General features: G+C 40.8%; 1 protein-coding gene across 2 annotated transcripts; it reads left to right on the top strand.

Annotated features, from left to right (window-relative positions):
- Positions 1 to 4,271: 4,271 nt before the first annotated feature.
- On the top strand, positions 4,272 to 18,410 carry LOC123149683 (probable glutathione S-transferase DHAR2, chloroplastic). 2 transcript variants are annotated; one of them, XM_044569392.1, is made up of 7 exons: positions 4,272 to 4,621; positions 5,829 to 5,919; positions 6,027 to 6,170; positions 7,049 to 7,166; positions 8,315 to 8,455; positions 9,085 to 9,205; positions 18,154 to 18,410. In XM_044569392.1, the coding sequence occupies exons 1-6, from the start codon at positions 4,411 to 4,413 to the stop codon at positions 9,169 to 9,171; spliced, it is 792 nt and encodes a 263-aa protein (XP_044425327.1). In that variant the 5' UTR covers positions 4,272 to 4,410; the 3' UTR covers positions 9,172 to 9,205; positions 18,154 to 18,410. The 2 variants fall into 2 exon arrangements, with proteins under 2 accessions (XP_044425327.1, XP_044425326.1); XM_044569391.1 differs by having other exon boundaries at positions 4,276 to 4,621; positions 9,085 to 9,185.
- Positions 18,411 to 19,961: the final 1,551 nt, after the last annotated feature.

Here is a 19,961-nt window from a genome sequence, read left to right as displayed (position 1 = left end):
TTCTTAAACTTGTATTTAAAATTTTAAATCTAGGTTTTGGAAAAAGCTTAAATGTGTATACAAAAAATGTTGGATATGTATTAAAAAATTATAATCTAACATTTGAAAAACGTTATATGTATAGAGAAAACTTGTTGACTATGTATTAATAAATGTTAATGTTTTATTTCAAAAATGGTAAACATGGATTAGAAAAATGTATTAGATTTGTACCAAAAATGTTTATACAAAACCAATAAGTACCCGAGATAAAACAAAAGAAAACACAATGAAAAACGAAAAAAACAAAGAGAAATGAAAGAAGAGGAAAAAACTAGTGAGTAACGGAAAAGAAATAACTTTTTATAGAAAGGAACAAAGAAAACTGGTAAAAATTAAAAAAAAAACTGGGAAAATATTTGAAAACAGATTATTTTTCTTTAACAAGGTCGCAACCTACTAATATAATTTTTTTCAAATACCTGTTCCACATTTTTTCAAATGCTTGGATTAATATTTTTAATTAAATTTAGGATTTTTCAAATGTATTGCGCAAATTGGTTTTTATTTTATAGTTATTTTGAATATGTGGAAGTATAAACAAAAGAAACATGATAAAAAACTAAAACAGGAACATGAAAGAAAGAAGAAAAAATGAGGCCGTGGCCTCCCATGAACTGGGCTGGGCCATGCTGTACGCACTTCATTGAGTCGGAAGGTTCCCTCACTGTAAGCGTTATAGTGTTAATGGTACATGGCGCACACCCCCCCGTCCCCGATGGGCCAGCCCATGTTCATTTCTTCTCCTTCATACGTATACAACTGCAAAAAATAGGCGCTGACAAGGATTCGATCCCGCGCAACACTAGCTAACCACCCCAGCAAGTGGAGCTCTTTGATAATCTGCAGCTTCTTCTTTGTGCTATTCTTTGTCGTTTTTCCTTTTCCTATTCTTTTTGCTTCTCCTTTTCTTTTTTTCTTTTTTATTTCTTCTTTCTTCATTTATTTACTCGTTTCCTTTTTCCATTTTCTTTATTATTTTTATTTTTCTAATTCGATATAAAAAATTCACGGAATTTTATGAACGTTTTTTCAAATTTGATGAACTTTTCTCAAAATTCATGAACTTTTTTAAAATTTGATGAACTTTTCTTTTTCCAAATATGTGAACTATTTTTCAAATTTGATGAACTTTTTTCAAAATTCATGCACTGTTTTTCCAATTCGATGAACTTTTTCAAATTTGATGAACTTTTATTTTTCCAAATATGTGAACTATTTTCAAATTCAATGAAATCTTTTCAAATAAGATGACCTTTTTTCAAATTCGGTGGTATTTGTTGAAATTCGATGAACTTTTTCTCAAGTTTGATAAATTTTTTTTGAAGTTTGTGAACCTTTTTCAAAACCGATGAACTTTTCTGAAAGTTCATCGGTTTTGAAAAAGGTTCACAAAGATGAATAAGATGAACTTTTTTCAGAATCGATGAACTTTTTTTAGAATCGACGAACATTTTTTCCAAATTGAGGAACATTTTTTCAAAATTGAGGAACATTTTTTGAAATTTGATCAACTTTTCTCACATTTGATGAACTTTTTTCAAAGTCGATGAACGTTTTTTCAAATTATACAAACTTTTCTCAAATTTGGTGAACTTTTTTTGAAATTCGATGAACTTTTTTCTCGTTCTATGAACTTTTTTTAGAGTCGATGAACTTTTCTCCAATTCGATGAACTATTCTCAAATTCGAAGATTTTTTCCAAATTCAATGAACTATTTTTCAAAACGATGAATGTTTTCAAACTCACGATCATTTTTTGAATTCTTGAAATTGTTTCTCAAATTAGTGAACTTTTTTCCATGTTTATGAACTTTGTGAATATGTGAACATTTTTCTAATTCGTGAACTTTTTTTGAATAGACCAATGTTCCTTTGCTTGTTCATGAAACTCCTTTTGAAATCTGTGAACTTTCCTTTTTCTTAAAGAAAATCATGTTTATCCAAATTGACTTTCCTTTTTTTGAAAGAAAATCACGTTTATCCAAATTCTTGTCAATTAATTCCCAAAATAGAATTGATACACAAATAGCGCGGCTACTGTTATTATTATAATGTTTGCGGTGAATTAAATCACGAGTATGTGGATAGTCAAGTGGTTTGCAAGATGCATAGAGGAATCTAACATGCGGGTTCGATTCCCTCGCTCAGCTTCTTTTTCGAGCGTTTTGGTTGTGAGCAGCGAGCGCTTCGGTTTTTGCCACGTCATGGGCCGGCCCATATTAGGAAGAGCGTGGGCGCCAGAAACTCCAGCCGGCGCTGAAGGCGCCAGTTAGGAGCGCCCGTATAGCCGCACCCGCTCATATTATTTGTTACGCGGATCAGCCCATGCTGCCCCCCTCCCCCCGCGAAAAGATCACGTCGCCGAAAAGCCCACAGACAAAATGCCAAACAGATAAGGCACCTACTCCCTCCGTTCCAAATTACTCGTCGCAGTAATGGATGTATCTATAGATACATCCATACCTGCGACAAGTAATTCGGAACAGAGGGAGTACAAGGCGTGCTTGCCTCATCGAGCGGGTGGCAAAATTCACAAATCCCTATTTGACGCATTGTGTCTCTAACAGTTGGCACTTCATTGAGAGGAACGACAAGTGAATGAGAAAAGGGCCAATCTCAGTTTAGGAATATTCCAAAAGGTTCTTGTCTGGGTTTTACGTGTTTAGGGACCTTCTAGAAGGTTCTGTTACAATTTTTGATTTTTATTTTAGTGTTCATACATTTCGAAAAATGATTATTTCGTAATAAAATATTTTGATTTTTTGTGCACAAAATGCTTCCTTTTTAATAAAAATGTTCGATCTTTTCTTAAAATATTCGGATTTTTTAAAAAAGTTATGTTTTTCTAAAAATCTTCGTTTTAAGAAAATTGGAATTAAAAAATTGTACGTGTTTTCAAAACTGTTCTTGTTTTGATTTTTCGGGGGCTTTTCAAAAAATGACAATTTTTAAAATAGTGTTTGCTTTTATCAAGAAGTGTTCTCAGATTTTAAAAATGTTCACTGTAGTGAACTGGCTAGTTACAGTGCACCGGTTTGCTGTAGCTCCTATGTGCGGCAGTAAGCGGCAGATTGTTCGGAAGTGAAGAGGCGGCCGCCCGACTGGGCTGGCCCATTGGCGCACGAGTGAAGAGCTTGCATATGCAACGATGAAGCATTGGAGGGAATCGGCCTATGTTACTGTAGCAGATATTTCTAAAAAGAAAATTTGAGAACAAATTGTGAAATTTAAAATATTTTCTAAAAGCGAAAATATTTTTCAAAAAACATGAATTTTTGAAACTCCAAACATTTAAAAAATATGGAACTTTTAGTGGAAAACAAAAAATAATTTTTACAATTAGAAACGTTTTTATGAAATTCGAGCATGATTTCTCTATCATGAACATTTTTGAAAACATTTTTTATTTCAGTTTTTCGAATTTGTGATTTTTTTAAAGATGATTTTTTTTCAAAATAATATATTTATTTTGAATTTTAATAATATTTGAAATCGCATATTATTTTTTCAACAAGTTGTGCTTCACGGAAAAGCACAACTGTGCTTTGGTGTGAATCACATCTGTGTTTTTGTTTTTGAAAAGCGAAAAACACAATCGTGCTTTGTTGAGAAGTACAACTGTCCTTTTCAAAAGTGAAAATGTCAGTTGTGCCTCCACGAAAAGAAAGCTTTGTTTCTTGAAAAATGAAAGGGGAGCACAATTGTGCTTAAAGAAAAGGTGAAAAGCACAATTGTGCTTTCTATTTCTGTTTTATTCGGTTCATGTTTGTTTTTTCGGGTTTCCGGTTTGTTTTCTTCTGATTTGTCGTTGGTTTGGTTTCTCTTTTTTTGTTCTTTCGATTTTCGGCTTTTCGAAAGAAAAAATTCGTTCAAGCTATTAACATGGGATCTAGATTCAAATAGCTCGACGCGATAAATGCAACGGCGAAAGCAACTCGTGATTTGGACACATGACAAGAGAAAAACTGAACGAAAAAACACAAAACTCCTAAGTTACGACAAGTATCACACCTGCAAAATGAGTTAATTGTTACCACAAGAGAAGGGGAGAGTGACTTTTGCAAAAGGTACCCTTACCTGTGATTTCGGATAAACCAAGAAGGTTTTTTTTTTTGAGGGAAAACCAAGAAGGTAAGAAGGCTTAAATGGTGACTGAAAAAACTTAAATGGATCCAAGAAGGCCTAATGGGCTCCAAATGCTTCACGCCTCACACGGAAAACCCGCGACGAGAAGCCTCTGGAGACGGAGACGCACGGGGAATCCGAAGGAAGCGCACGTATCACGCCCGCCGAGATAAGCCCTCCTTCCGCCTCCACCTCTCCTCCCACAGCTCGCCGCCGCCTGACACCGGGGACCAGCTTCTAGTCATGGCTGTCCTGCTCCGCACCACCACCTGCGCCACCGCCACCACCGCCGGCTCCTCCTCGACCCTCCTCGCCACAACCTTCCGCCGCGGCCGCCGCCTCCTCCCGGCCCGCGCTTCGCCGCCGCGCCGCGCCTTCACTGCCCGCGCCTCGGCCGAGCCGCTGGAGGTCTGCGCCAAGGCCTCCATCACCGTCCCCGACCGCCTCGGCGACTGTGAGCTCTCTCTCCATCTGTGTGCCCGCTCGCTCGATTTGTTTATGGCATATGCATTGAAAATGCAAGGGACTGGACGTATTGGTAGTGTAGAATTGTAGATGGCATCTCCGTTGTTTTTGCTCTGCTTTTGGTTTGGGCAGAAGTATACTCAGCTGTGCAAAAGAATTGGGGAAAACTGCAATAGGATATTTGATGGTTTGAAGTTTAGTGGCACAGTGGTTAGCATATTTTGTTCCCATATCCATGTGATGGAACGCATGGAACAAAGGAGATATCAGAGTCAGCGAAGTGGTTGTACTCTAGTTGTTACAGCGCATAGTTGGGGCTGAACCAGATTTGACAAACGGCATTCGGGTTTGTGTGATTCTCTGAGTTACCATCCCTGTGTTTTTGGGTGTCAAGTACTTGTCCATAAGATCTATATATGTAAACATAATTGGTTTACCCAATGCACTATAGGAAATTGATTCGTTTTTTCTTGGTAATTCTTCATCTTCACTAGTTGTCTTGAATTTTTCGAGAATGTTGATGATGACTCTGGTACTATATTGCTAGTTTGTCAGGCTAAGAATTTTGTTGAGTCCTTTCAGTTTATTCCTCAGTGGAACCGCCACCCTTTCATATTAGGTATTCGCCGGACTACAAAATATGCTAACACTCCTATGATTTGTTTTTTGGGTTTACCAAAAGTTACCGGGGTCTGGCTGCATACTAATAAGTTATAGATATTTAAGATTCTATTATGCAGACTAACCGTAGCACCTTTTTTCAAGTAATTTGTCAGCCTATGTCATTTGAAATGATCGGGTTTCATAATGGACTAGAGACCAAGCAAACTCTGTCTACATCACTACATAAATGCTTTATTGTGGGTGGGTGTAATAACTACACATTTCACTTGATTAGAGTAATAAGACATACCACACTGTTATTTTTTTGTCAGTAATCATTTAAAAAAAATAAAAGTATTCATCCTGCAAGTCAGTGATGGCCATCTATATTGGCGTCTGAATTTTTACAAAAGAACAACAACATGTGGGCAGCAGTGTATTCCTAGAATCCAAGAGCATGAACTACCGTCTTCTGTGATATTAGGAGTGCAATGCCCTAACTGATAAATTTGGCTGCATTGCATATTCTATCACTTTAATAATCTATTGTTTAAACATCTTTATTCTGTGTTAAGTTTACATGTTGCTCGCAGGTCCTTTCACGCAGAGAGTTTTGTTGACGATAGAGGAGAAAAACCTGCCTTATGAATTAAAACTAGTTGATCTTGCTAACAAACCAGATTGGTACGCATCTGGATGAGAAAACTAACCTCTTGAATTTCATATTATTAGTGGCTGTTACCTTTGTTGATAGTTCCATTGCCAGTCATCTTTTTTTGGCACTTCACCAGGTTGTTTACAATTAACCCAGAAGGTAAGGTGCCTATTGTAAAGCTCGAGGACAAATGGATTGCTGATTCTGATGTTATAACACAAGTGTTAGAAGAAAAGTATCCTCAACCATCCTTGGCAACTCCACCAGAAAAGGCTTCAATGTAAGTCGTATTTCTGGTGCCTTTATCAATAGTATTACATGAAATTAGTAATTGTAGCATGCACATCTCTTACATGATTATATCTCTATGCTGTCCACAGTTATAGCCTATGGCCCTTTTTTGTTACTTTTGGTTCTGGATTTTTTTTTACTATAAGGCGTTTGTGTTGGTGTAACGCCCCGACCAAACCCACTGGTTCACCCACCAATTCTTGGCCCTTGCGACTGGGATCTAAACTGGACCCACATACCAACAACAGTCTTTCCTGTCCACACGTGCGCACCTGGGATCAACTTCCGGGTCGGTCACCCATCCTCAAATTGCTACAGGCCGAGCAAGCTTAACTTTGAGGTTCCTTTCGGTTGGGCTCCCGGAGAAGAAGGTGCACCTTGTTGATATGAGTAGTCTATCATTCCTATTAAGCCGAGATGTCACATACACCCCCTCAAAGGAACCGATGTCCCCGTCGGCCCAGCAGGAACATTCCCTCTTGGCACACGTGACACGTCTGTGCACGCCAGTGTCAGCATCCACATGTGCCCCATGTATGCATCACTGACCTGCGCACACCCATGTAACCATGAGGGTCGGCTTTGATACCAATTGTAACGCCCTAAACCCACCGGTTCCTGGCCGTTGCGCCTGGGATCTATACTAGCCCCACATACAATCACTAGCCTGGGATCAACTTCCCGGTCGGTCACACCATCCTCAAATTGCTCCAAGCCGAGCGTGCTTAATTTTGAAGTTCCTTTCACATGGGCTCCTAGAAAAGAACGTGCACCTTGTTGATATGAGTAGTCTATCATTCCTATTAAGCCGGGATTTCATAGTTAGTACTGCCATCCTAACAATTTTGCACAATTTTTTTTTTGCAGAGGATCAAAAATATTCTCCACATTCGTTGGCTTTCTCAAGAGCAAAGATACCAATGATGGAACAGAACAGACACTACTTAGTGAGCTGACTTCATTCGATAGTTATCTAAAAGACAATGTAAGTGTGCTTAGTGGTAATATCAATGTCTCAGGAGATAGTCTAACCAGTATTGGTTTGATGAGAATAGCTACTTCTGCAATGCTGTAGCCCTATCTGCTTTCCATATTTGTACAGTGATTTAAATATGTGGAGTGTCACAATCTTATCCATCTGTATGCCTTACATGCCATCGGTTTTGCAAACACGAAAACAAATGCAAAATAAGTACTTCCTACAATAGTTGGGAAAAAGTATGGTAAATCAAAACGGGTTGAGGCTCATATGCTCCCGAGTGAACACTAAAATCGAAAAAAATTAAAAAAAGAGGAGAAAATCCTTTTTTTTTACAATGAACATGGATGTGTCTTCTAACTGCATGCTTTTTTTTTTGAATAAAAGACATTTGTGGTGGTCTGGGCAAAATAAAATAAAAATAAAAATCAGAAGCATATGATTTCAGATTTCTTTTTTACTATCTTTTCCTATTTGCTGTTAATACAGAGCATATGAGCCTGAGCAAACGTCTCCCCTGGAAGGCTGTATATTATTGCATTTATAGGAATGAATAGGGGAACTGCAAACTCACATTAAAATTGTACTTAGGTTTATATATCATATGTGTAATACACACGAATGTGAATTAAACTTATTGAGCTAATTGAACAAAAAATCAAGGAATAAGCTTGGTTCTTTCTCTCGCTTTGATATCTGCTTGCATAAAAGTCTTTCGGTTTGTAGCCGAATCATGTAAAAATGGGAGTACACATGGTTCTAGGTCAACAGTGCGAGCGTGTATGGGTACTTCATGTTAGGCATTTTTGTTACCACTAGCAGGTTTGTGGCTCTAATGTGCCCATTACTAGATTCTTTTTTCTTTCTTGTTAAAGGTACCCCCCAGGCCTTAATTCCGTATATACCTAAGGTTATTTCTACTGTTTCTCCTCGTACTAGAAATTATTGCCAGTGTGCACATTCATGAAGGCATACTCGAGTTTGATATTCATAGTTCTTCAGATACCTTATGCTGACCTATTGCAGTAACGATATATAGTCATGTTAGTAGTTTTTATAATCATTAGTTTTGTTGTTGACATTTAGTATTTACTTGCCTTTGCCTGTATAGATTAAAATTGCTAGATATTGATCTTGGATGCTGTTTAATGCAGGGTCCATTTATCAATGGTGGAACAATTTCTGCTGCTGATCTCTCTCTTGCTCCGAAATTATATCACATGGAGATTGCTCTTGGTCACTATAAGAATTGGTCTGTCCCAGATGCACTTGCACATGTGAAAACATACATGAAGGTATGTTTTTTCTTCTTGTACAAGAATTTACATTTGTTCTTTTGGTAGTTGGTACTTAATGATATGAATGAGTGGAGTTTAATGCCATCTTTCACCTAGTGTAACAATCAAAGGTACATGTGTCATTGGTAGTTAACTAGTTATCAAAGGTGTAACTGGCTTTGGTATGTTTTTATCTTGTACAAGAAATTCACATTTGCTTTTTTATCTTTCTATCTGTTGCATAAGCAGAAAATACTAGTTCCTGAGTATTTTTATGGCACGTGTGCTCTGCCCTTCACTATTTAGTACAAATCATGACTAAGCAGACGGAAACTGAATGTCTGAATGTTATTTAGATCATTCCGGCATTTATATGAACGACTGGCCATGCTTAATTATGAGTTTAATATAATACACGTGGCCTACTTATTTAGAAGTCATGATGGCCTATTTTTATGCTGACTACATGGTGCAAGTTTCCCTTAGAGAAACCGGAATATTATTGTATTAATATTTTTAACATAGATTATTATTGTATTACGTCAGCTATCTGACTGTTAATATCTTATGTTTTTTGGGCATACTATTCAGGAGTGTGGATCTTGAACATCCTATCTTAACTGTAACATTTGAATTTTTTGTTGCAGACTATTTTCTCAATGGATTCATTTGTCAATACTCGGGGCCTGCCAGAGGACGTCATTGCTGGATGGCGCTCAAAAGTCATGGGTTAAGTCCCCATAGTAAAGTAAGACATCCAGATAAGCTGTATGTGCACTCCTTTTAGAAGCAATAAGAGACCACCCTTTGCTGTTACCTGGCCTTTGTTTGAATGATGGCGATTATGATAGGATACATGGTTAATGAACTGGCAATACTACTCATATGTAAAAATAATATGTGAACTTAGTGCATTTTTGTCGGAGGTGACAGTACTAATACGAGATTTAGTGGAAGAAAGTGCCTCACTTAAATTAAGCCGAGAGATCACAAGATGTAGTGCTTGCTGTTCACATCAACTCAACGAAATTATGGTCTGTAAGCTACAAAAGATAGGTCTAAGAAAATGGAGTACATACACTTGTTGACTTATATGCAACATTTCTTCTCTAACTACGAAGATAGACATAAGGCAAGGACAGTCTGCAGAATACATTTTGAGGAATACTGTCTTTGTTATGCTAGTTGGTCACGTCATATGTTGGTGAACTAATTAAGGTGGAGGTGACTCTTGGTATTCTATAATGCTAGATGTTTACTTTCTTAACTGATTTGGGATATGTTGTCGCAGTAAAAAACTGACAATAGAGAAGGATTTCCTATCAAGCTCCGGATAGGATCATCGATTAAGTAAAAGGGTCTGCTCGATGACCGTGATGTTTGGCATTGAACACGACTGCAAAGGGCACAATGATATTAACTGGGTTTGCGCACCCTACGAAGAAGGGGGGGGGGGGGGGGTAAACCCATTAATGGGTGTGACCTTGAGCACAATCGGGATGGTCGGCTCCGTGCTAATGGAGGGCCTGTGGGCAACAGTGTAAACTTTTTTATTAGGGGTGCTTCCTCTTTAGCCGATGGAGAGCCCTTGGTACAAGAAGGATGACCTACAAAAAAAACTTAGGAACGGAGAACTCTTTGTCAAATGAGTGATGAACTAAGGTGGAAGGATAAGGTGGGAGTATTTTTAGTCTAATTTGTTCTACGCTCGTGGTCGACAATGGGCTTGGTGCTCTTCTTTAGTGGGTTTCTTTGCTTGTTGGATCCCCTTTGACTTCATCATTTGGCCTTTTTTTTGTGCGCTTGTGTTCTTCCTCTGGTATCCTGGCTAATGCATTTTGCAGATTGGTTGTTCCCTGGTCAGCGTCGATTTTCTCCTAACAACAGGTTGCCTTTACTGAGACTATAATCCAGAATGGAATTTTGATTTGCCACTTCCTATCAGACCGTTAAGTCAAATACGATAATGACCATCTTGAATCTGTTAATGAGAAAAATGGATATGCTTCCCCTGGCCTTGGCAGCTTCAAAACAAACACTATGGACAATCAATAGTAATTGCTGAAACACGCCTCTTCTAGTTAACAAGCACAAAAAACAAGGGGCAAAATGGTCTTTTCAGCTATCAAACTTAAGGGTCATTACATAGTCAACTACTCCCTTCGATACATATTAATTGTCGCTGGTTGATGCGAGTAATTGAATTGGTAAATCCATAACCACAACAAATTTTTAGTGGCATGTCTAGAGGGTGGAATTCCAATGCCATATCCAGAACTAGACAAAAATTTGTGGCAAAACAAGAATTTTCAAAAAAAAAAAAAACTGTGAGCAAACTTGATAGTAATACTGAACTTAGTGCTGTAAAAGAACATTAAAACTGTGAGCAAAACTTCGTAGTAATACTGAACTTAGTGATGTAAAAGAACATTAAAACTGTGAGCAAAACTTCGTAGTAATACTGAACTTAGTGATGTAAAAGAACATTAGAGCATGAGAACTATTCTTAATGAAGAGTTAATTTCACCATTTTAGTTACTTTCATGTCTAATTCCACAAACGATGTATTTATTTGTGCCTTGCATGGCAATTTTAGGTGATTCTAGACTGAGTATGCTTGTCACTTCACTTGAACTGAGTATTTTAGTAGTGTCTGGTGCGATAATGTTGTGGTAGGTAGTTCTAGGGTGGATTAGAGTATAGGGAATGGTCCTGAGAGGTAGCCTGCTTACGTATATGTGGCCCATGTAGGTGATCAACTGTGAGGTCAAGAGGGCAACACAGTTGGGATAGAATCATTGTGGCTACCAATTATATTCGGGACTTGCCTCTAACAAACCAGCCAAGGAAACAAAATCGATGGAATTTCTGAAATTTCATGAAATTTTGATCGTTTCAACAGTGAGTGAAATATTGTGTTTCGTTTAAAACATTCGTTATTTTAAAATTGTTCTTATAAAGAACGGTGGAATTCTTTTTCTTACATAACCCTTGCATAACCCAGTGGCAGGTTCTGCTCTCATCCCATAGGTCTCTGGTTTTCGGAACCCATGAGTCCATATTTTTAAATTCTATTTCAATTTATGCGTGCTATAGGAAAATTTGTCCAAAAACTTGAGGTTGCCGAGAATCGATCCTGGGTCTCCGTAAGTCCATGTTAGGAACAACGGGATATATCAGCTTTTGTGTGATAGAGCTGCTACAACAGAAATATATCCAATTGTTTAAATTCAAATTTATTCAAATTTGAACATAAATTTTGTTGATTTGTTCGAAATAAATTTGGATATTTACGTAATTCTGGAATTTTTTATGGTTTCGAGGGTCAGCGAAATTTTCTTGCTGTCGAAATTGAAACCTTGAAACCAGTCTACCACTTACCCTTAACTTGATTCCAAAAGCTATTTGCGGGGTCTTGAAAATATGAAGGATACCTTACCATGTTGGAATGGAACTTTAGGCCACACGCCGCAATGTCTAGCTCAGCTTCTTGGAATGGGTTAGGCATAGCACATGCCCACGTCTGTTGCCTCTTGTGTGCGATGACCGTGTACCCCACGACTATACACACTGCTCCCTCGGCCACGTGCGCCTGGTTTGTGCAGACTAGATTTCTTCCCTTGTATCTCTATCATGTACGTGTATATACACACGCCCTATTGAACCGATACAAGGTACAAAGTGTTTCCATTGTTCTTGGGATCAAAGCTCTTTGTAGCCGCCCCCTTGGTGACATCATTGAAGCCATGACTAACATTCTCACCCCTATGCCTACTTCTCTACTTGGTACTCTCGCAGCCGTGCTTACGGGGGCCCAACACTATAGTCATCGCCAGCAACAATCATGCTACAATTTCTGCCGTGCCGAGGGTGCCGTCGATGCACCACATCATCATCATGCACTACATCAACTTCAAGCTTGATCCAGTGGTGGGCAACTACTCCAAGTGGCGTGACACTTCCACTTTATCCATTGCAAGTTCAACATGCAAGATAACATGTAGATCTTCAAACCCCGTCACGATAGTGCCGAATGGAGGGATGATGAGATCACCATTGTTATGTGGATCTATGCCACGATCACCCATGAGCTCTATGACGTTGTGTGGTCGACGGGCTAACACTGCCTACACCCCGTGGACTCGGCTAAGCACCTTCCATGACAACCAGTCAAGTTGCGCCATTCACACTAGTGCGCATTTTTGCGCCAATGTCCAAGGTGACATGGCGATTGCCGCCTACTGCTGCAAGCTCAAGAGCCTCGTCGACATCGGCAAGCCCGTCTCCGACAGATAGCTCACGCTTCAGATGTTTTGTGGTCTCAACCACCACTTCTAGATCATGGCCGCTCTCTTGCCATGCATGTCCACCTCCTTTCCACCTCCTGGCGTTTGTTTAGGCGCGATTTGACTCCTTGAAGAGTAGCCTTCGCTGAGTGTGAGTGCACCGAGGGCTAGCTGGTGCTTGTCACCGGCAATCAACCTTGGATGGGGGGTACTTCACATCATGGGGACAGCTCTCCCGCCACAGGTGAGTGCGCCATAGGTACCACTTGGTACCGCTGGCATTCTTGACTCCCGCCTTGGCACCTAACAGCTGGCCTCCCCGATTGTGTCACCTACCATGCAGTCTCTTTAGGCATGGGACCAATACTCTATGCTGAGTGTCACCCTCAATGGAACTTCGACATGACCAGTTCTTGGATACCAGTCTTTCCACTTCGCGGGTAATGCAGATGACCTCCCCAGGTTCTCTATCTCTTGAGCGCATTCTCCTCATTACATCGTCCTATGTAACGACACTAAGATGCCCATCGTAGCTACTAGTTGGCTTTCCTCACCTCTCGACCATTTTTTTCGTAATGTTCTTGTTTCACCTTCGATCGTTAAGAACCTAATACTTGTTCCTCGTTTCACTCAAGATAACTTATGCACTATTGAATTTGACACCCTCGGTTTCTCTATGAAGGACTGAGCCACCAAGAAAATGCTGATAAGACCCAATGGGGACGGTGATTTGTACCCATTCTCCTCGAGGAATCACGCGACCCATGTTGCTCTATTTGTCACCAGCATTGGAAATTTATGGCATCACCGCCTTGGCCACCCAAACTATTGAATTTTTAAGTGGCCTATCGCATGAATTAAAAAATTGGTTGCACTGGGTAGCCGAGGTGGCGGTGCCATAAATCATTGGCGCTAGTGACAGAGCGGCATGGGTGGCGTTATTCCTTGGGAAGATCGGGTACAGCCAGTTGCTGCTATCTCATCAGCATTCTCCTGGTGGCTAGGTCCTTCATAGAGAAACCGAGAGGATCAAATTCAACACTGCATAAGTTATAACGGGTGAAACAATGAATAGAAATTAGGTTCTCAAAAGAAAAACGGGGACATTTTGAAGAGAAAATGGTCGAGAGACGAGGAAAGCCAAATCGGTAGCTATGGTGGGTATCTTAGTACAATTACCTATGATCATTTAATGAGGAGAATCTATTAAAGAGGAAGAGAACTTGGAGAGCTTAGCCATACTGCCTATGACGTGGGAGGAAGCGCCGGTGTCCATGAACCAGTCCGTGCCGGAGTTTGCAACGCGATGTCATTGAGGGCGAAACTCAACATGGAGTATTGGTCCCATGCTTGCGGAGACTGCTAGGCGAGACGATGGGGTAGGTCTGGTGTTGGGCGTGGGCTGAGAATGCCCGCGACATTGGGTGGTACCCATGGTGCCTGCACTTGCTGTGGGAGAGTTGTCCCCCATGGTGCAAAGTACCCCATCTAGATGCTGATGCTTGTTGTATGTGTCCGGTGTTGTGATGGCCACCTCTGCAGCCACCTTCGAACGGTGGCTGACACTTGTTGGCATGATCAGTGTTTGAAGAAGATCCATTGCGAAAGGCGCGCTCACTCTCGGCCAGGGCAACCTCTTAGAGAAGGACCGGAATCGTGGCTGGACAAACGTAGGGAATGGGACCTACATGGGCAAACTAGTGGCCATGATCTAGAAGCGGCGGCTGAGACCGCAAATCATATGGAGCGTGAGCGATCTGTTGGAGACGGGCTAGCGATGTCAGGCTCTTGAGCTTGCGGTAGTAAGCGGCAGTTGTTGGGTTGCCTTGGATGGCGGCGTAGAACTTCAAACTGATGTTAATGGTGCAACCTAGCTGGTTGTCGCAGAAGAAGGTCTAGAGCCAAGTCCACAAGGTGTAGGCGGTGTTGATCGTCAACCACACGAAGTCGTAAAGCTCGTCGGTGATCGATTGATCGTGGAATACATCTGCAGAGCAATGTTGATGTTGTTCTTCCTTCATTTGGCTCTCTCGGGAAGGGGTTCGAAGGCCTCCTCCACATGATTCTGCATGTTGAGGGCTCATTCGGTTTGCAGGATTTTTGGGGGATTCCCATAGGATTTTGACCCTCGTTTTTTTCATGTATATGTTATTCGTTTCATAGGAATGGAGATACTAGATTCCTTAGGATTGTGTCCATATTGGCCTAATTCATGAGGATTATTAGCATTAGGTGAGACCTCATGGAAAATTCCGATGGATTGGAGTGGGGAGGGCATCCCAATCCTTTACTTTTCATATTCCTTTGATTTGGAAATCCTGTAAAGCGATTGAGCCTTGAACTCCCAGAGGACTAAATCATCCTCTGGCCCGGATCCATCAGCCTCGTGCTAGACTGCGCCTGCTGGTTCCCCGGTGGCGGCCACGCATCTGTGACACATGGTCCATACCTAGGCCTTGACAAGGTGCTTGAACCTTTGCTAGTGACAACTATTCGCCTTTGTCGATTTGGCTTTGCCCCTCAGTGCCCGGGTCTGTGTCCATCTGCTGCCTGCCCACCGGTTTTGTTGGGCCTGGGGTGTGGAGGTGGTTGGAGTGTGCGAGGAGGCCAGAGAAATCTACCCGGCGGCCGCCGGTTGACTACGGCAACGCCCGCGGGCGCTGCATCCCACCCTGGTGGCATGTCAGGCCTCCTCATCCGCCCTCTTTGCGGCATGTGTGGGGATGAGGAGAAATCCCTTGCCAGCTCGCCCGACACGACAGTGGCGGCGCATCCATGCTGTGTCCCAAGTAGGTGGTGCTGTCTTCATCTTCTTCCCATACGCCGGTGAATTTCTGTGCATTCTCCACGAGCTCCCTCCAATTTTCTCCACCAAGCCGCCATTGGATGACCATTGTTGTTGTCGCTCTCGTTGTTATCAGCGCTCTTCATTTACACTTCACTCTGGGCAACTAACACCCTCCCCCGGAGACATTTTCACTAGCGGCATTCTCTACGAACATATCACTTTTTCATCAGCGGCTTTTCTCACCACCTCCCGCCCTTTCTGGCGGCAAAATGGTGCTTCTCCCTTGTGCATGCTCGTCGAGCCAGAGCTTCCCTGTCTTCACTCTCAGTCTGCCATGTGGCAATGACCACCCTTCCTTTGAGTGCTGGATGGCTCGGGGTTGGTAATGGCACAACTCCTTGACGTAACTACCGGCGGTCTCCCCCTTTTGTTAGCTACGGTGTTGCCTTGGTGGAGCTCTCACGGGTGTTCTTTGAAGTTTGCCTCTGCTGTCGACTGGCATGATGTGCTGCCTTGATAGCCTCCTCTCTGCTTCTAATGCTACCCTGTATGTGCTTATGTCACATCCTGTGCTGCACCACAACAACCACCTAGATTCATTGGATCGTTAGGCAGTTGATCTTTGCCCTATGTTGTACTTGTATCGATGCACTTGGTGTTTGTTGTGTTTCTTGCCTAGGCAAGATGTATTGCCCCTTAGGGACCCAGTTTTCCTTATAAATTGGATCATTCCTTTTTCCAAATGAGATCATATTCAGGCGGGGATTCAGGGAGCTGTGCGTGCAGCTGTGACAGACACGGTCATCACGCATAAGAGGCGGCAGACGTGGGCGTGGGCTGCACCTGGCCCGTTCCAGGAAGCCGAGCTGATCTTTGGGGCGTGCGACCTGACGTGCCATTCCAACAGATACTGAATGTGTACCTTTTACTGTCAGTACATCATCTTTTTCTCTACCTGCTGCATTTGATGATCCACATGAAAGTTCTGTTTCTGTATATCACCCCTACCCATAAGAAGCACTAAAGAATTATTTGTGAAGACTTCTGGTTTCTGCCTACCTCCATAACAAGTATCACATCTCAGGAAAATGAACACAATTGCAGTCTGAATAACACATTCCTCTGCTGTAAAATACATCCTCTGTTCCTAAATGTAAGACATCTTACATTTATGAACGGAGGTAGTAGGTATTATTGCTTTGAAGACAACTGCTTTGGCGATGGAGGCATGGAAACTAGGTTCTGAACCGATGATCTGTACAATCTCAAAACCACTGCCTTGCCTGTAACCATCTCCAGATGGTTTTGGTATTTCCACAAAGCTTATGGCATTTGCATCCTGAATGACCAGCAGATTTCATGTTCCGTTGAAATAACAGACAAACCACCAAATTCTGATTGGTTGCATAAAACTGGATGCGAGTGGGGCTCAAAAGTAAAACTGTAGAATGACAACTGCTGAATCAATCGTTCAGCTATTATTGTTCCAAGATGATTGGTTATAATAGAAGGGGAAGTTAGCACATAGTGTTAAGAGTTATTTTCCTCTACTTGAGTGTTAGAGAGTTTGTACTGGATTAGGCTCAGTTTGCGGTTGCTGAACTGTGCTTATTTTATAATCCGATGTTGGAAATTAGCCACAAAAATAGGCTCAAGCAGGTCAAACAAACACTAAAATTGGCAAAATTGGGTGGGACAAACATGATTATGATAATCAACTGCATTGCCAAGTGCAGCTTTACTCTTTGGTAAGTCTGGAATGTGTAGGCAGGAAGCTATGTGAAATTGTTTGTCAAAGTCCAGAAGCCAGTAGACCTCCGTACCTTTTTTTTAAAACATTAGGAGGAGTTCTATCTAAAAGGGAAATACAAGACAATAGTGTTACGATATTGAGCTACTTTGATAATAACGCATAACAGTATTACGAGTAAATTTTGCAGGCCTATAGGTTTGATGACAAGCTGTCCCAAAACTATTGATTTTTGGGTTACCTGGATCTCCACTTTGACTGTAGACCTGGGTTGCAAAATCCTAGACATGTTTCATGTTGATAATTGATGCATTACGTAACTGGTGATTTGGCTTGCCGTGAAACCGTTTGAGGATCTTGTGAGTATGACGTGATCTGGGTGGAGACTTCAGTGCACAGCACACTAATCTGTAGTTTGTGATACAGTTGATCAGTAAATCTATAGTTCTATAAAACATAATATTTATAGAAGTTTGTTGGATTTTACTCGGAACAATGGTGCAGCCAGACTACATGATCCTTAGCTGCTTTGATTTACAGATGCACTACCTACTTGCTGTTAAAGTGATTACGTGCTGGTTAAAACATGCAAGTATATATTGATAGGATTTGATCTATATTCAGTAAATGTCTGCAGCTCAATTGCTGATATTTTTTCTGCACCTGCCGCCACAGTACAATCTTCTGTGTATTCCTCAACCGACCTGACCAGTTGATACCCCATTTTAGCTGATAGTGTATGTTTGTAAGGGGAGTGCGAATCTTCCATTCAAACTATTTGCATTTAAGATATGTGCTTTCACTCTTTAGCTCTTTGCTTAAAATCACGCTGTTCTAAATTGCTTATACTTAACGACTTATCATGTGGTGCTACATTTCTTTCTTGTTATAGGAGAGATGAGGCTATCGGGTGATAAAGGGTGAGGAGGTTTCCAAGTTATGTGTATGAGCTGCAGTCCTGCAGATATTTACTGAAGAATTTCAGTGTAAAGCTTTGAAGGTAATTCTGTCAGATCTTTTTTCTTTTGCTCTCAGTATCAAATGGAAAGTGTCAATATAAATGTTATGGAATTATAATTTGTCATGGAACCTTGTTTTGTTAAATGTATAAATAAAGAGACATGGCTGTCTCCATTGTTGCCTTGTTTATTTAAAACCTTACTCGCCAAAATATATAAGCTGTGATACGGTCCAAGCTTTTGGGAAGTTGATGAAAGATCAACAGATTAGCTGGTCCATTTTGTTGTAAAATGTAAATTGTAAATAGTAAGTATTCTTCCATGTGATTTGAGTTTGTTGCAGAATCAGTGATTGTATGAACCAATCATGTAATAATTTATCCATCGTTATCCTAAGCTAGGTCCCACAATTGTGAGATACTCCTGCCGGGTTCAAGTTATTAACTTCCAAGTATATCTATCCAAGCTTTGGTTTTGATGAACGATCACTCTGGCATGAACCTGAGGCCACATTTTGGTTACTGTTCTTTTTCCCCATGTGTCCTGTCACACTTTGACGCTAAACCCACTGATTGAGAAGGAAGTTGCACTAAGCACTAATGCTTAACTTGGAAATCCGGTTCAAATCGCTCTTATCTTATGCCTGTGGTAGGTAACGTGTCTTATAATACGCCAGTCTGAAAGTGCATCAGCACAAGGTCATGCTGCCATGGATTGTCAAATCTCTGTGATCTGATTTTACTTTTCCTTTTCTAAAAGCGAGATATTTAACATCTCTTATGCCTTACATTTACACTGAACTGACATCGAAGGGACCAGTTATGGATTACATGTAAGCACTTTGGTTTTCTTTCAACTCGAACCTTCAAATCTACCGACAAAAGGAGTACTCATAGTAGGTAAGATAAAATCTCGAGAAGATTGGTCAGTTTGTTCTTTCTCGTAGGCCTGAATTAGTCGTCAGCTGTCACAGTTCTGCACAGGGTAGTGGCAGCCATCATTGAGATAGTGTCCACTAGCCGTTTTGCAGTCCTGAGAAACATGAAGCATAACTTGGGTCAGTTTCAACCACACTGGGATGCTTCTTTCGTTGGATCCCATGATTTAATATCAATATCTTTGTTGAATACACACAACACATCACTTTAGTCTTGCTATAATTTTTTGAAGTCATATATGTCTTGTTCAAGGATGTACGTGGATATGCCCCCATTGTGGAGGGCACCGTAACACTGCACTGTGTTTAAAAAATGTTCCAACTGTCTCCGCATTATTTTGTCTCCTCACGACTGCATCTTGCTACTAACTATTCTATGTATGGTACTGGGTTGCAATGCACCGATACGTTAGTGCAAGCACTGCGGAAGACTAATGATTTTGTTACTCTCGTTATACTGTACTCCCTCTGTAAAGAAATGTAAGATCTTTAAATGTATGCACTGTTAATGTTTGAAGAGTTGCTCAGATACTGTGTCTTTTCATTTTGTCCTGGCTAGCGTTTGAGACTTGGAACGGAATGTGATCCATAGTACTCCCTCCGTTCCAAAATAGATGACCCAACTTTGTACTAACTTTGTACAAAATAGATGACCCAACTTTGTATTAACTTTGTACAAAGTTAATACAAAGTTGGGTCATCTATTTTGGAACGGAGGGAGTAGTACACTGTTTCTATGCTATGCCACACATGTCATAGGGCTTTTTTTAAGGTAAAAAAGCGAATTTTTTATTACTCATGGAA

The sequence above is a fragment of the Triticum aestivum genome, chromosome 7A (genome assembly GCF_018294505.1).
Source record: "Triticum aestivum cultivar Chinese Spring chromosome 7A, IWGSC CS RefSeq v2.1, whole genome shotgun sequence".
NCBI lineage: Eukaryota > Viridiplantae > Streptophyta > Magnoliopsida > Poales > Poaceae > Triticum > Triticum aestivum.
The sequence above is the reverse complement of the archived record's forward strand: the minus strand, read 5'-3'. Positions and strand labels throughout refer to the sequence as shown.

Excerpts from the sequence above, each read along its gene's own strand:
- LOC123149683 (XM_044569392.1), top strand. The coding sequence starts at position 4,411 with ATGGCTGTCCTGCTCCGCACCACCACCTGCGCCACCGCCACCACCGCC. Across the intron at positions 5,920-6,026 it reads CTTGCTAACAAACCAGATTG|GTTGTTTACAATTAACCCAG; the intron begins GTACGCATCTGG and ends GCACTTCACCAG. Across the intron at positions 6,171-7,048 it reads CCACCAGAAAAGGCTTCAAT|AGGATCAAAAATATTCTCCA; the intron begins GTAAGTCGTATT and ends TTTTTTTTGCAG.